This window comes from Amblyomma americanum, chromosome 1, assembly GCF_052857255.1.
Source record: "Amblyomma americanum isolate KBUSLIRL-KWMA chromosome 1, ASM5285725v1, whole genome shotgun sequence".
Lineage (NCBI taxonomy): Eukaryota > Metazoa > Arthropoda > Arachnida > Ixodida > Ixodidae > Amblyomma > Amblyomma americanum.
In genome coordinates this window covers 197,239,384-197,256,914 of record NC_135497.1, presented here as the reverse complement: position 1 = coordinate 197,256,914, position 17,531 = coordinate 197,239,384, and the positions used below count along the sequence as shown (strand labels likewise).

General features: G+C 44.8%; 1 protein-coding gene across 1 annotated transcript in view; it reads left to right on the top strand.

Moving 5' to 3' along the window:
* The window catches only part of fand (Pre-mRNA-splicing factor SYF1 fand), an 87,371-nt gene extending 72,371 nt beyond the window's left edge, over nucleotides 1-15,000 (top strand). Inside the window, exons 20-23 of the mRNA XM_077648234.1 lie at nucleotides 108-294; nucleotides 4,391-4,499; nucleotides 7,470-7,582; nucleotides 14,838-15,000. Coding sequence (XP_077504360.1) covers nucleotides 108-294; nucleotides 4,391-4,499; nucleotides 7,470-7,582; nucleotides 14,838-14,896 — 468 coding nt within the window. The 3' untranslated portion in view covers nucleotides 14,897-15,000. The remainder of the gene's footprint in view (nucleotides 1-107; nucleotides 295-4,390; nucleotides 4,500-7,469; nucleotides 7,583-14,837) is intronic.
* Nucleotides 15,001-17,531: the final 2,531 nt, after the last annotated feature.

Sequence of the window (17,531 nt, the reverse complement as noted above, 5' to 3'; positions counted from 1 at the left end):
AATAGTAATTTATAATACATATTTATAACAATGAGCGACTGTTTTGCTCTTCTATATAAAATAAGCCGTATTACTTGGCATTCCTTCAATTTACTGTCGCTCCACAGACAACAGCTGACTTCTGGAACACATGGAAGGAGTTTGAGGTGCATCATGGGAATGAGGATACCATGAGAGAGATGCTACGTATCAAACGCAGCGTCCAAGCCATGTACAACACCCAGGTCAACTTCATGACTGCCCAGATGTTGAGTGCAACTGCCAGGGAGGCTGCAGCTGCAGCTGGAAATGACGGCAAGTAGCTTCAAATTCTTAGTCAATCCTTTGCTTTCAGCCACTTTAGAAGTGTTACCACTTTATGTATTGCAGTTTTATGGTTTCCTTGTGTTACCTGATTGCCACGTTATGAAATGTTCTTGATTATTGGGCTTTTCTGGTCATTGCATCACAGGAGCCTACTAAAAGGCATGAAAAATTAAGGACACAGCAAGGAAAGTAATCAGTCCTAGGCTAGACACATAATACTCATACTTCATTATGCTTTTGGAAAAGCAAAAACAGTTTTGATTACGAAATTCTTGCTTATGAGAGGAAAAAAAATGAAAATTGGTTTTTGGGGAAAGGAAATGGCACAGTGTCTGTCTCACATCTCTGCGGACACCTGAACCACATTATAAGGGAAAGGATAAAGGAGGGACTGAGAGAAGAAAAGAAGAAAAAGGTGCCGTAGTGGATGGCTCTGGAATGATTTCGACCACCTGGGGATCTTTAACCTGCACTGACATCGCACAGCACACTTCACCTACATTGAAACGCTGCCGCCGTGGTCGGGTTCGAACCCGGGTTCTCCGGATCAGTAGCCGAACGCCCTAACCACTGAGCAACCGCGGCGGGTTAATGAGAGGATCATTAAGGAAAAATTGACAGTCTCTCAGATGGGCTCATGCAATGAACTGTGTAAGCAGAATGCACATTTAGAGTGATGGTTTTCTATTTAACAGTTCTCCATTTAATGCTTTTCCTTTTTCCCGCATTCTGTTGCTTGAAAGCTGTGGCAATTAATTTTGCTTTACTTTGGCCAGCTTTTATGGCGTGCTGCCCTAGATCAGCCAATGACACACGCTCGCTTTTGGCCTTGGTTTCTCTCTCTCTGCACTCGCCGCTCACTTGGGGGCGTCACTTTACCTACCTCTCCGTCTCCGCTAATGCAGACTTTTTATCTCACTTCATGTCAGGGGGCAGTTCTCACGCTCGGCTCTCTGCAGGGGCCGAAGGCTTCACTCGGAGGCCGCGCTAACATATCCACCAGTGTTTTCACCTAATAGCACTCGTACTGCTTACGCAATAAATTTCACATTAAAGATGATTTCAAGTAAGCAAACAGAAGCACCTGAGAGAAGCTCTCAAGTACTCTCGCAAGGGTATGCAGTGGTCAAACAGGTGTAGGGCACTTTCATCCTTTATGTAAGTAGGAACAGGCTTGCTGTGGCAACAGGAGCTGGAAGCAGCCCCAGCTGCTCTCATGTGAACGGCAAAACATGCACAGGAACTTGTCTGGTTTTGCGTTGGCATTACATGACTGGTATACTACCGCTTCGGGCGCAGAAAATAGGAATCAGAGGGACACTAAAGGGAAATATTAACAGAAACAAGCTGTGCCAGACTGTTAGGTAACCCTTCTGGGGCACTATCAGCATTTTTTCTGTACAAAAGAGTGACTGTGTTGCTGACAAAATTGAAAATGAAGTCCGTGATTTTCTCCTTCCTTTACACTGCCATAAAAAGCAGGTAGTGCTATGTTGTTTGTATGAAGTAACCATGCAAGCTCTTGGCAAATCAGTGAAAACAAAGAAAACTGCTCAACGTGCAGATCAGACAGTACTTTATTACAGTATAGTTATCAGCAGATGATGCCACCATACTGTTTACCATGATGCCCAGTTTACTATCTTTCCTGTATGAAGCTATCTTCTCAAGGCATGATATTCTCACCAGTCAGAGAAAGCATGAACAATCCTGAGAGCTTGTGCTTGGCTCACACTTCTGGCGTTGCTGTGCGTCACAGCTTTTTGCAGGCCAGCTCAGTGGCATGCAAAGCACAATACAATTCGCATTCTCATATTTCAGTGGCACTTTCCATGTTGTTTTCCTGTTTCGATGGTACATTCCATTAAAACAGTGTCTGATGTGAAAGTGACGAGTCAATGGTACATTCCGTTAAAACTGTATTGGATGTGAAAGTGAAGAGTCAGCCATAGATGGCAGAATTCATTTGGTTGGGTGCGGTTGGCAAAATTCTTGATAGTTGATGCTTTCACATAATTTCCTGGCTTATCCAAGCACTGCTTTTAATAAAGATGACATACAGTAGCCGACTGATTTTTCGTACTCCAACAATTCGGACTTGTGCAATATTTCGGACTTCACTGAGGAACCGTCACGCACCTCATAGGAACATGTACATTTTCACGACCGATATTTTGGACTTTGTGGGATCTAAAAGTTCGATTTTTTGTACTAAAACAGACGCCAACAATACTGTGGAGATCGTTTTTCAACTGAAAGTTTGTTATTTCGACCTAGTATAGACGTGCGGGCATCGCTGTTTAAACCAAGCGGCGGGCGCTGACGGAGTGAATCGGACGAACTGGCTGGATAGGCTTGGCTATTTGTTCTCCATCGTTGCCATTCGAGATAATGGGACACTTTCCGTTGCCACCGAGAAGGCCTGCAAAGAGCACGTGGTCGCATTGAAAACGGTACAACCAGACAGCTGCAGCGTCCGCCTTGGCTTGGACAACGCCATCCGCTGTGCAGGGCAGCAAAAGCAGTAGAGGGAGGTGAGCGGACATCAAGGGACCCTAGGTGGGGGGTTGGCGGCGCTTGCTTCCCGTGGGTTACCTCTCGGTCTTAGCGAGCACCGTTGCCCCATGCAAACTGACTGTTCTTGCTTCGCGCGCCTGGTGCATTTGTTCGGGGCATAACTTGCGGCCGCGTTGCACTGTCTGGTATCGTGACATGAGAGATGAGAGGGCGCGGAGATGACGAAAGTGTGACTATGGCTCACATATGGTCCAATATTATCGCTTGTAGGTGGAACATGGGGAGCGGCAATTTTTGCGTTTTCGAAAGCCCGTTTTTCGCAGAAAAGATGTTTTTTTGAAGTTCACGGATTTTTCGGACTGTTAGATTATTCGGACCATTTTATTACCTCTTTAACGCAAGAAAAAGGGCATCACATCACATTTACCCCCTCATTTCTTTCACACATGCTGGGAGAGTGCCTAGAAGATATTAGTGGTAAAAAAATGAATATCTATTTATTGTTCCTTATGGTTAAGCCTTTGAACCTACTTCAGTTTCTCCACTTGGATACTTGCGGTGACCATGGTCTGTTCACTCATACAAATGTTCTGCGTAGATTTATGGCCATTTTATGATGGGTATCTGTGAGCTATTTAAGGTGTTGAGTCTTGTAGTTTATCATGAGAAACCTTGTCCATTTTAATTTACCTGACAAAGGCCTCCACCCTACAAAACTTGATACCCCCTCAATGGCATCAGGCCTTTCTTTCTGAAGAAATTCATTCATTAATTTCAAAGTTATCCATTACCAATGTTATAGCAGTATTATTGTATATATATATTTTTCCACATCGGGCTGCTTTTGCAGTTTCGTGAAGAATATATTAGGAAGGTGCTGCTGTGCCTACTTATTTAAATGCAAGACACTACTAACAATCGATGGCTTGCATTTAATACGGTCATCGCCATAGAGATACACCACTTCTCTCTTCTGAAACACGATGTGACAAAAGCAGAAAAGAGGTGCTTATGGCTTTTACCACTGTAATTTTCATAAGTATAGATGGCCATAAAAAGCCACTTATAATGTCTCATATTATTTTGTACAAACTATATTTTAAATACTGTAAACAATGTCAACTTTTCAGTACAAGCAGCGAATGGGAAGTGGACCTGTGGTAATGTATCCCCACAAAAAAAGCATATCCACTGTGCATGTGATGCTCATCCTTTGAAATTGAAGGCAGGATAGGAGGTACTAACAACCAGCATCATATTGTTATGCAACATTGTTAACCCATGCATGAAGGATTATGATTTGCTCTTTTGGACACTGTGTTTTTCCCTCAAGTTCTTGCTTTGATGTCATTGATGTTTGCCCAAGTGAAACAAGAATACTGAAATCAAAGTACTATATCCTTGGGTGCCTCTTGATAGCAGTCATTACAATTTTTACTTGCACCAAAGGTTTCCTTCTTTCATTCTCAAGTGCTGGCAGGGAGGTGTTTCTAATGTGTGGTTTTTTAATAGCAGTATGCGTCAGGTTAGAGGGCCAAGTAATGATCCAGTGATAAAACTCTTGCAGAAGCTCCAAAGGACTCAATGCAGCAATTGGAAGCAGCTGCCAAGCTGTTGGCTGATGAGGCAAGAAAAGATGCTGTCAGGATGCCTGGCAAGGACATCCTTTTTGTGAGGTAAGGGCTCCCTTATTTAAATGTTCTAAGCAATTTTAGCATAATACTACATTGATAGTAACACAAAAATTGATAGTAACACAAAAATTGTTCTAGTTCTTAGCTCTAAGTTTATGAGACAGGGTACTTCAAAAACTGCACTCGCACCCCTTCCAGCGCAAGACAAATGCATATGACCCTGACCAAGGTTGTGCTTGTAACAGCAGTTTTAGAGAACCCCCGGCATTCATTGGCTTGTTTGTTTGGCTGAGAGTTAGGTATAGCTGCTGATATTGTTACCGCTGTCTGACAAAGGCAAAAGGTACAGAACATGAACGTGCAATAACTAAAGTAATTCTGGAGTTTTCTGAATGTTTGTGTACTCTGCACAGTTCATGTGAGCATGCAGCATGTGCAGTAGTTTCAACAGCCTCAAAGCTTTCCTTTAAGTCAGTGTTTCGTCCCAAATAACATTTATAGTGCGGCAGTTGATAGACCCTTATGCTCCGTGCTGACGAACTGAAAGTATTAGTGGTGGGGGTGAATGGGTCTCCTTAACCCATTGACACATTGTTAGCTACATATCTTAGTCTCGCATCGACAACAGCAGGTCATGCTCGAAGAAACTGTGTACACTGCATACTCACTCAGATGGCATCTTGTTATAGCTAGACCTAAAATACCGTGGGGAAAGCAGAAATGATTCTCACATGAATTGCAATTTGGAACCAAAGGCATTTAGCTTGCTGGTTAGGGATATGAATGACATATGAGCGCTTGCATCCATGTTTGGTGTGATGTTTAGGGAGTGAACATGAAATACGGTCACTTGGGACATTCAAATGAGCTGAGCTCTCTTGTTGGTAATGCCTGCATGTATGAACAGTCTTAGCCAGCTAAACCTCACTGAACGGACAGCCTGATTTCACTCATACCAAGGAAAGTCTTTTGGCAGAACTTGTGTATGCAGTTGAGGGTGCCAGAAGTTTTTCCACTTCAAAAGCAGTTTTTTCTGCATGCATGGTGGGGGCATTATAGATGCCTTAATCAGCGATGCTCCACAATGGACACTGTCTGCAAAAGTAATGTTTTTAATTGTGAGACATTTATATCAAAGGGTCCTGAAGATCTTTCATCAAGCACTTTAATTATTAAAAAGTTGAGTGCTTTTTTTGGGATGCATTAACTGCTGTTTTTGTTTCATGGCTAATGTTTTTTTTTACTGTAGGTAGACCCACTATAGAGTAAAATCTCATAAAGGGGAGACGTGGGTCTTGAAATGAAAATTTTTATTCTTAAATATATCATAATGAAATTGGGTATGCATATGTATTTCTTCTTCCTGTTTTCAAATATATATTTAGTTTCAGTATATCTCAATTAGTTTTCATAATATACGAAAATAACAAGCCTAATTAGCTAAATTCTTATGGGTCATTAAGACTATTTCTTTCAATATATTTTGGTTTCGATTGAAATGGAGCCATAGCCAAAGAACTGCCATGTGGAGCTATGCAAATTATATTGTTTTTGACGGGCATCACCATATAAAATGTTCAGTTATGTCCAAGCACTATAATTATGAAATATAGTTAGGTGACATTATCATTGATAAAATTTTTTAATGCTCGACACAGCCAAAAAAAAAAAAACATAGCTCCACAGTAGTTCTTTGTGAATTCAACGGTATAAGTTTAATTGAAATTGCACCATAAGAACATAATAAAAACTTCCGTAAGGCTAGTAACGTCTCCAAAAAACATGCAGCTGAGAAAATCTCATTTGAAGTGCACGCGCCAGCCATTCGGAAGTTGTAGAGGCCTCAAAAAACAGTGGAATGTGGACGTTCCAAAAAAATTTCATAGTAGTCAATAATTCGAGGATGTGGGAAAGAGGCCCAATTTTCAAACAAACTCCAAGATGGCACGCCATCGGGGATGTGGTCTTGGTAAGCAACGGGCGCAAAGTTCTGACGCATTTCGCTCCGAAATCGCCATCGAAGAATCGAAACAGAACTGCTCCAATATCGTAACGGCCTCAAGCACCAATCACAATGCTACTCAGTGGAGCTCCACAGCCACCACGTCACGAACACTTAAGCGGCAGCATCACATGTGAGGAGGCGTCACCCCACAAACAGCGAATGGCATGTGACGAGCACATGGTTACGGCGTGCTGGAAGAAAGGAACCACGTGGATGGAAGTGAAAGAAACAACTCAGTGGCGCCGAAGCGGTGAGAAATCAAGGGGGAAAGGGGGGGGGGGGGGGGGGGGGGGGAACACCAGCAACATGCCAATCAATCAGCATCTGAAACGGTGCTCACGTGTGTTAGGTCAAGGAAGAAATTGGAGGCTGCGAAAGGAAAGTAGTATTCACAGACATTAGCTGGGTTCATGAAGGAATCCCTGCAGCGATTTTGACATCACCTTGCTTCATCAGACAAAAACACTATTTGCATTGTTGACTCTGGAAATGTTATCCTAGCTGTTCAGAGATTGCTGATAGGTACAACTTTTTTCACTCTGTGTTTGGTCCATCAGAGCTATTGGCTAAAGACTTGAATAAACTAAACACTTGCACACATTCTGCCATGCAAGAATTAGTAAGAGGGGGACCATGCAAGAAGAGGCAGGTGCCTCTGCCACTCTCCCCACCGCATGCATAGAGGTGTCATGCGAGCCGTGGTGAAGATGGTAACGGCTGCTGCCTCAGTCGCGTTATCAGCACGATCGCGAAATGTTTCTCTGTGTATATGACTTCTAGTAATGACGGGGTTTGCAAAGTGGTTTCTCCTACATTTGTTCCTGATTTTTTTTCGCCATTCTTTACTGTCCTTTAGAGTATCCGAGTGAGAACTGCGTGTAACAAAAAATCGTTTACTTCTCTTAATTTCATTATGTTCAGGTACAGCTGTGTAAGATTAAGGAAACAGTATGAAGCATGGATTCTTATTTTGCACTTATGTATGTATGGTGCAATTGTTTCTGAAGGGGTGGAACCACAGAGGATGAGCAGAGCTTGGCAGAGCGGAGCCGCACGACTAACCCAGATGAAATCAATATTGATGATGAAGAGGGCTCCGATGATGACCAGCAAATTGAAGGTGAGTATATACTTGACATATAGGCATCATTCATTGCACCTGGAAGAAAGACAAAATACCTTGGCTGTTGCACTATTGACGGACACACTTTGTCGCTTGTCAGAGTGCCCAGAGTCGACACCCGATGTGTGCAGTGAGTAGGAAAGGAACCTGCATTAAAAAGACAATCTTCTCTTAGAGACACCTTGCTGGTGCCTTCGAGAGACACCCTACTGACACCCTCACATTCCCTTCAATGCAACCAATAAGTCACATTAATGTACATATATAAATATTCTCTGTTCGCATGCGCAATTGCGCTTTGGAATCATTTGGCTACCATTACAGTAAATTGTTTCAATGTTGGCACTTTTCTTAACTGTGTAGATAACTTAGAATTTGGAACCAATTTATGAAATGTATTTTTGTTTAGTTTTGTTTCTTTTTATTCAGGTTTGAACATTTATTTCTTTTCCTTGTTTAACTTGTATATTTTTGTTGGGTGACATTGTTTTCATGCATTTCAGAATATTGCGCAGCTTTTTTTTCAAAGTGACTTCACTTCACTTCACTTTATTTCCTTAAAGACCCTCGTGTGAGGGTATTACATAAGGGGTGGGACACATATAGATTAACAACAGAAAAAGTACACAAAACTTGAACGAGTTATACAAAGAAAAGTGACTCTGTTGCCTGGGTTTCTTTATACGAGATAAAAATTGCAACCACTCCTGCTTGGGCGCAAGAAGGGCCTACGGAATGTGTGTATAAAAAAAGAATAGCGCCACAGTGCTACGAGTAAACGAATGGAAGCGTCTAAGGGGGCCCCACTGCGAAGTGAGCTATGTAGATGGCATTGGAATAGCAGAGGCATTGCCTGTACTCAGTCACGCTTACTCTAACCACTCGCGGTGTTACGTGTACAGTGTTCTGTAATTTTATGGTAGCAGCTTTGAAAAATTCCCCCACCTCAACCAGAGGCTCGTTTGCGATGAAACCGCGCGAAGCTTGCATATTGATGTAACCTTTTTCTCGTGCCAAGTTTGACAACGATGCTTATGTAGTTCAGTCGCTCATGATGTGAAACCAGAATCATCTGCAACGAAATCGTTGCTAGGGGAAAGCGCCACAATGCGAAAGGTGCCGAGGTGAGCGTTGCAAGCTGACCTTTGATGGCGCCACCATCGCCCTTCGGCGGCAACTCTGTGCAAACGATTATGGGCTTTCATTATGCGCGGCAGAACAAGATTAGTAACGTTGTAAAACTTGCGATGAAGCAAAAGTTTCTGCAGTATGCAAGCTTTGTGCGCGCTTTCACCGCAAACGAGCCTCTGGTTGTGGCGGGAGAGTTTCGCTAAGCTGCTGCAGTTGAACCCCGCAATAACGAAATTGCCGGGGGCGAGATAATTTTTCGTTTTCGCTAGAATTTCGTTATCGCGAAAACGGGACTGTACAGATGAATAAGTACGAACCTGAGCCAGCGGAAGCAAAATTTTATTTGAAAAAATCTGTGATCGTCGTTTGCCTTTTCTTGCTTTGCAGCAGCGTCAAAATCCTGCTCTCGCAACTTAGCAGGCTTTCCATTGCAACATCGTCGTGAGCGCCGATGAACGAACGTATGGTGTCGAGAGCATCGAGTACATCCCGCGTACATGCCTCCTTTTTCTCGAGCTGATCGTCGCCGCCTTCGTCATCGCTCTCCTTGGTCATGCCACACACATTCTTGACGATGGCGTCATCTGTCAATTCCTCATGGACAACTACATCTTCATCCACAAAGAGGAAGTCGTCCAATGCCTCTGGCACAGTCTCGTCGACACCGCGCAGCTCCTGCCATGCGCTGACCAGTGCGGCCTCTTCTTCTGGCAGCTGCGACCCTGGCGATGTGGCGAGCTGCTCAGTAGCGAACCCCGCGTGCTGGAACGAGTTCTGAATAATGGTTGCTCTTGTTGCTATCCACGCCGCGGCCACCATTTCCAGGGCCATAAACAAATCCACTTCTAACGGGCGCTTCATCTCGATGTTCAATAGCAGCCACTGAAGGAGCCTCCCTCGGTACATACACTTCACACTACGTATCACACCTTGGTCTAAGGGCTGAATCACGGAGGTGTACAGTTGGGGGGGGAAAATATCAGGCGTACGTTTGTCAGAGTCATGTCATCAACGTGATGCGCACGGCAGTTATCTAAGAACAGGCACACAAACCTTCCTGCTTTTCGCATGCCGCCATCGAATGCGTCCAGCCAACTCCCAAAGATGGCGCGGGTCATCCATGACTTATGGTTGGCTGTGTAATGCACGGGCAGCCTGCGATTGCCCTTAAAGCAACGAGGCTTTTTGCTTCGGCCGATGACGAGGAGCGGACGCTTATCAGAGCCGTCCATGTTGGAGCACAGCAAAAGCGTAATGCGTTTCTTGCTGTGCTTCCCGCCATGGCATCGTTGCCCTTTCAGTTCCAGTGTCTTTGATGGCAGCATCTGGTAGAACAAGCCAGTTTCGTCGGCGTTGTAAATGTCGCAGGGCTTGTATGCGGCTTCGATGTCTCCGTACGTTTTTCGCATCCAAGTTGATGCTGATTCTGTGTCGACGCTTGCCGATTCACCCGAGAGTACTTTGGCAACAATGTTATGCCGTGCCTTAAAATGGCTCAGTCAACCGGCACTCGCCTTAAAAGTGTCGTGCCCTAGTTGGCACGCAAAGCCGAGGGCTTTTTGCTGTACTAAGATTCCGTACAGTGGCACCTTGTTTGCTCTCTGTTCAAAGAACCAGGCATACACAGCCTTGTCGACATCTTCAAAAGTCGGCGTTGTCACCGTCTTGCGCTGCGCACATGCTCCATTCTCCAGAGCAGCCAAGATGCTGCCTTTGCACTTCAATATCGTCGACAGCGAACTACACGGAATTCCAAACTCTTGCGCAATATCCATTTTCTTCCTTTCTTTAGCAACTTGAGCGACGAGTTCCACCTTTTCCTGAAGCGTCAAAAACTTCCACTTTTTGGACGGAGGAGGCATCTTCTCAGCACATCGACACGCCAGACAAAAAGAAAGCAATGAATGCGTGGCCTTCTGGGCCGCAACCAACACAAACATCCGCGATGACGATACGGCTGTGCTCGTTTGAACCGATTCGCATTAAATCAGAGCCCGCCAAAAATGGCTTTTTTTTTTTCAAACGACAGGTGCGCAGTTATCATCATCAGCAACTTGTAAACAAACATGGCCGCGTCTGTAAATGTGCGTTTTGGTAGCGTGGAAGCGCCGAAAATGTTAAAAGTGGTGTACTAAAACGCGTTCCAGCGCTTTATTTTCCTGTTATGGCTTATGACTGAAGAAAACTTGTGGACTGCTACTTCAGAAACCTTCGTTGTTGTGAGACGGAAGTCGGAAAGCGTTTTGTTGTTGAGAGAAATGAAATGCATTGAATCTTATGAACGGCGGCCGAGGCCACGAAAATATTTCGTTCGGTCGAGAAATTCGTACTTGCTATTTTCGTTATTGCGGGGTTCAACTGTACAATAAAGTTGCAGAACACGGTACATACTGACTTGCATCACGCAGAGAAAATTTTTTAAAATTTCCTCGACGTAACTGCTTGCTTCTTTGGGCTCAGATTTAGCACAGAGGTGGCATTTAGCGGTCAGTTTTGTTTTATACTATGTTTGGATGGGGTACTTCCCTGATTGGGTCAAAATTACCAGAAATCTCCATCGTTTGCGGCGACGGCAAACCAAAACAGCAAGAAGCTTTCGCAGGAGTGGTGCTGGTTGTGCCACCACGCACCCTCCAGACAAACGAGTGCTCTACAGTGCAGGGAGGCTGCGGAGAAATGCATGGAGGGAAGGGGGCAGTTGTGCACAAACAGTGTTAAGCATGAAATGCTTTTAACTCCCGTTGTTGGCGCGCCACGGGTGACTTTGGTGCCAGAACAGAGGCGAACCTAAACGAACATCGGCGAAGCTTTCAGTCCGCCTGGTGCTACGTGCTGCACTGCCGCTGAAGCAGCTCATGCATCAACAACAGCGTCTCCGTGGTCCCGTGGTGGGCTGAGCTATCCTGCGCCGTGAAGAAGCCCAAGTTTTGCCCTGCAGCCCAAGAAACACAAGCAAAGTCCTGGTGGCTACTAATAAGCTAGGACGAATTCAGACCGGACTGCGTTAAGTGCGGTGCACCCAAAGCCATGCCTAGTCACATTCTTTTTGAATGCTCTGGACAAACCCCCAGAACATTTGCAACTCTCCAACATAGAGCAGTGGGAGACTGCATTGCCTAGCTCGAAACTGGAGGTACAACCGTACAATCCTTTTCTCTATGGTACAGCTCTGTGTGACGGGCAGGGCTGAAGAGGTCGCTACAAGGCTGTGCTGCGCAGCCACCTGACGTCCAGTCTGGAAGAGAGGCCACCATGAACTTTAATCTGAATATCCCGTGATTCCCATCCTCATGCTTTCCAATGAATAAAGTTGTTGTACTATAATCTAGGCGACAGTGCTGTCCAGCCGTAATGACCCAGCGTTTTCTGTAGCACGTGCTGGCACCATCCCCTCTTCTTCGGCATGTGGAATGCGCTGGTCGCTATATGTAAAACACGACAAATACAGTGGTGGAATTGCTGCGCCAAATCAAAAATCCTGCTGCATGCTGTTATGAAATCGATTTTTTGCCTACTTTTGCGCCACGTCTGCGCCAAAACGCCGCTGAATGACTCTGCCAAGAGCAAAACCGAAATTCACTGTCACGGAACCCGACCTCTGCCGGCAACACTGTTCAAAACCTGTGCTGATTCGAAGAAAATGGCACGAAGAAAGTGCCCATCTTCATCCATGCTGGTCATCGCTGCCGGAGGTCATCGCAGCTCACGAGGTCTCCGCCCTGATGGATGAGTTTAGTCTTTGTGTCTCAGAAGATATTAGCCAGACAATCCGAACGACTTGATGACTTCTGGCAAAAATTTTTCGAACTCAAGCAAGAGGATGGGGCTCGAAAATATCCCTTGTTGGCGGCACTCGTAAAAGCACTTCTGTGCCTCTCGCACAGCAATGCTCATTTGGAGAGGGGCTTCAGTGAAAATCGACGAGTGCTGAGAGGGCGATCGTCCTTTTCAATAGAAATTGTAAATGGGCTTAGGTCTGTAATGACATATTCCCAGCGTTTCGGCCGAAATCCAGCTGCCACTCCTATGACACAACGATTAATCAGAGTGCTGAAAGTATCGTGGAAGTGAAAGCTGCAGTGGTTTGAGGCAGATGCAGCAGAAGAGACATGTGCAAAACAAGCAAAAGGAGGCTGATGTACCAGACAAGGACACCCAGAAAAGAGGTCAGAATGAAGAGAAGGTACTGGAAAAGATCAGGCTGCAGCCAGGAATATGATCACCAATGCTGAGCTGCTTTTCGCAAAAGGCGTCAAGTCTAAAAATTTTGCAGATGTTGCAAGCCCTTCTGAAGAATGGACAAGAAAGGCTCTCAGCGGCGCTGTCTGAGCTGGAGTCATCAAGGAAAGAAAAGAAATAGTACCTTAAATTTGCAGTTCTAAGAATGGTATAATTTTTTATAGCTTTGTTGAATATCTTGTTATGTCGTCCATCTGAATAAAAACGGCTTTATTTTTAGCAAATCTCCTGTTTGCATATTTTTGCAGATTTTTAAGGAAAGAACAGACTTTAGACTGAATTTGGGCTTGAAGCTTGTTTTTGCATGGCTATGGTCGTCATAAACACCTGAGCAATTGACTGTTCTAGAAATAAAACAAGCCTTCTTTATTTAAGTGCTTCGAGACATGAAATTTAGCTATGAAACAGTTTTTTTCCTCCTACAAAAGCTCAAATATCTGCTACAAAATGCCATTTTTCCTGCTACAAAACTTGAAATTGCTGCTACAAACTGCGATTTCGTCTGCTACAAAAACTGCTACAAGAAGCCAGTTGTCAGTTCCACCACTGCAAATAAATCCGGCCGCGCTGTCGCACTTGAGCAAAGCTAAAGGAAGGAAAAGTGGCTGATCAGGGACGCTCCCCAAGACTGTGCAGCTGTCGGTATCTATGGGCCGTCCTAGATTACAGTACCTAGATTACAGTAGGCCTTTCCTATAGTACATTTCATGCTTATATCTACTCTCAACGACGAGATAGTGGAAATTTTTTTTTGTGGCCAGTATTGATAAAAAGTAGATGTGCACTTTAGACAAACCACGCTTGCGTTTCTCCGCAACCTCAATGGTAGAGCGCTCATTTCTCCGGTTGGCTCGAGATGGCGCTACTGGCATCACTATTGTGAAAGCTTGCTGTTCTGATCCTCCGTTGCCGCAGACGATAGAGATTTCAGATTAATTTAGACTGAATCAGGCAAGTGCCCCACCCAGAAGTAGTATAGTCAAACCCTGCTACAATGAACGCCGCAACGGCGAAATTTCCGCCACAACGAAGTATTTCTGATTCCCCGCCATCATACCATATAGGCAATACAATTATTCTCCCCCGTAATGAACAGTTTTTGGAGCAAGGTTCCGCTTCACCGAAATTTTTCCTGATTAAGCGGCTGATTTTTTTTTGGGGGTGGGGGGGGTCTGCGTCCACAAGTGCCAGTATCTCGTTAGGTTTCACCAAAAACGGCTGCCGAAGACAGTGCACTTTCAACAGCGCAGCTGACATTCCCTGGAGAATCGGAATTAATGTGCAGTCATGTGCACATAAAGATGCGATGTGGCGTATGACTGCCTGCGATGGTCGGCGGCTTTCGGCTTTTTTGTTTTTGCTTGCTTCGCTGACAGGCATGACGGAAATGAGTTCTACAGCGTTCATTTCAGTGGGAAGCAATCGTGCTAATGGAAATCGGCGAAAATGTTAAACGTTATGTGATAACCGGTGGCTATAGTTACAGAGCGCTTTTTTCGAGGCTTCTTTGCGGAGCACGTTAGGCCTAGCGGCACTGAGCAAGCGGCACACAACGATCCCAGGTAGGGCTAGTTTTGGTTTTTGTGCCGCAGGCGAGCATCGTGATAAAGCGGGATTCTACTTTAAAACAAAACTGACCGCCAAATTCCACCTCTGCGCGAAATTTGAGCCTAAACAAGCAAGCGGTTTGTCCAAGAAAGTTTTTTTTTCGATTTTCTCTGAGCGATGCAGCAGTCAGTACATGAGTGCACCCACTAGTGAGCGTGCTTGGCTGTGGCAAACGCTGTAATGAAGGTCTCTGTGCACAGCCGGCATGGTGTCAGCATGAGTAAAAGTCGATGTTTGCGTTTTTATACTCACTTTTGTTTTTACTCTTTTTCAGAAGTGGCAGTGGAACAAAGGTCAGTTCCAGAGGAAGTATTCGGCGACCTGAAAAAATAAGCATGGCAACTCATGGCCATTCGGCAAGTCCACTGAGGGCCGCTATTGAAATTAAGAGTACTTCCATCCACGCTGAATAAAAGAGATACTTTTGCCCGCGCTCATTCCTGTTGCGTGTTTTTATTAGAGTACGCCCCATTTTATGCGCTGCAGTGACTGGCGTTCGGCTGCGGAGCCAAGGTCGAATCCCGGTCACGACGGCTTCCATCCAATGGAGGCGCCCGTGTGCTGTGCGATGTCAGTGCCATTTTTTTTCTCCAAAAACCAATTATTATTATTAAATGCAAAGTCACGGTGTGCTGGACAATGTCAGTGCACGTTTAAGAACACCAGGTTACTGTAACCTCCAGGTTCCATTTTCCCTTCCACTTTTTAGGAATTCAATTGGAAAAGGCAATAGGGAAGCCTGCACAGTAAGTGACGAACGCCATTTTGCCGTACAGCGTGCAGCTTCAACATTGCATGCCGGAGCGGTGTGGTCGATAAGCCGATTAGACGTAGAGGACAAACGCTTGTCTAGAACACGTTCTGCACATGTTTCGGGCTGAATACGCGGTATCTAGTGGTGAAATTTAGTTAAAAATGGTCTGGATGTATGTGCAGTCAAACTCTGGATATCATTTTTTGCCTTCCTGGTTGCCGCGGCTTTGGGAGCTGCGGAACACAGCTCCGCAGATAATTCAATGAGATGAATTAGATGCTGTGCTACCTTTATATAGATAGTGCCTCCCCTATGTACACTTTGCTATCCTCTCCCTGTCCCTCTATTTCCACCGGCCGCAGAAACCAAATTTTTGTTTGCGTGTTTCTTCAAATGTGTGTGTGTTGTCTTGTCTACCTTGCCGTTCGTCATGAGTGCGATAAACTTTTTTGTGATTAACCACGATATTGGCCCATAACCGCTAAATAATTTAAGCTCAATTTCTTGACGCTGATACGGTTTCATCAACCGAACCATGCATCAAATTCTGTAATTCTGTCTGCCATTGTAGTGCACCGGGGCCCTTAATTCCACCACGCCAGATCTGGTGAGTGTGTGTGTTGCAGGCAGTGTGAACTTGATCACCCCTTTTGGAAGCGTTAAAATCTCCACCTATTGGTATCAGGGTTCCAGGGTATGAATGACGGATATGTTTAACCCATCCAAGATTAATTACTCTGTTTCTGGGACAAGCATACATGGACACTACTATCGGGCGTTTTGTTTGGGCGCGCGAGTGTCGCAGCTACTTCGTGCTGAGTGCACCACTTGAGCGCTCAAGTCAAGCGGCGTTTGGGGAACATTATCCCTAATATAGACCGCAGCTTTTCCTGGCGTTTCCCTCTCCGCTCTTGCTCTTTCATCAAGGATGGAAGGGCACCGATTATGTTCCAGTGACAAGAACACCCATGATTGCAGCTTGCCGCATAATTTTGTTTTAATTTCCCCAACCTTGGCCCTCTGCAGTTAATTCCTACCTACCCACTACCTCACTACTTGTGACGGCGAATTTCTTTGAACAAGAGCTACTTCAATAACACTGATACTGATAGTTGCCGCACACACAGCTCCCATTCAGGAGACCGAATGGCGAGAACCCAGCTCAAAAAGTCCACTGGTTCCAGTTGGAATTCCAACTGGTATTAAGTGGAACCAACTTGAATTGCTGAGCTTGTCCAACTGGTCTTGCCAAGTGGTATGGAACCAATTGGAGTTACTGGGTTCTAATTGGCAGCAGCTTGTCATGCTGGTTTTGCCAACTGATGTTAATTGGAGCCAGTTGGAGTCACTAGGCTCCAATTGGCTGCCGCTTGTCCAAATGGATAAATCGAATCAGTTCTAAGATTTCAATTGGACACTCCAATAGGTTACAGAGGCTTCAGGCGGTTGGTGTCGTAGTAAAAAGAAAAAATGGCTGCCAATTAGACTTTCCAATTATAAAATTCACAGTTGTGTTCTTTGAGCTCCAACTCCACATGAAATATGCATTCAGCATTGCAAAAAAAAAAAATAGTGAGCCATATTTGGAAGGTTCAGTAGGATGTTCCAGTTGGGTCCAAATTCACATCTGCATATTACTCATTACCAGAGGTTGGCATATGCCCTCATTTTTAATTTTCTTCCCTCGCCCTCACTTGAATCCATGGCCCTCGCTCGTCCCTCACTTTGAAGTTATCCGGCCCTACCTCACCCTCGCTTCGAAAAATTTGCTGGCCCTCCCTCGCCCTCACGTCGTCGATCCTCCCTCGCCCTCACTAACAGTCGTTTTAAAACGATCGTTATTTTTTGTAGTCGGCAGCTTTGGCGATGTTACTGAGTAATAAACATATAAGACAAGCCCTCAAAGGCACTACTTAGGACGAGAGGCTAGATGCTTATATATTGTTGTGTGTGTGCACGTGTGTTGTTTGAGCTATAGTAGGATACAACTTAAAAAAACAGCAGTTGTCAACACTGTGCCACGGTCCGCGGCGTCTTGTATTACTTCGCTAGCCAATCACAACAGTAAACTAAATCAGCATTTTAATGTTTGACTTTATTAAACGAGCCAACTATCAAAATTTTAGAAATTATAATTTTTTCTTGTGATTTGCTTCTTGTTTAGGTAACAAGAAAAAATTTAACGGAATACTTTTTTTTCCGTGGAGGAATTCT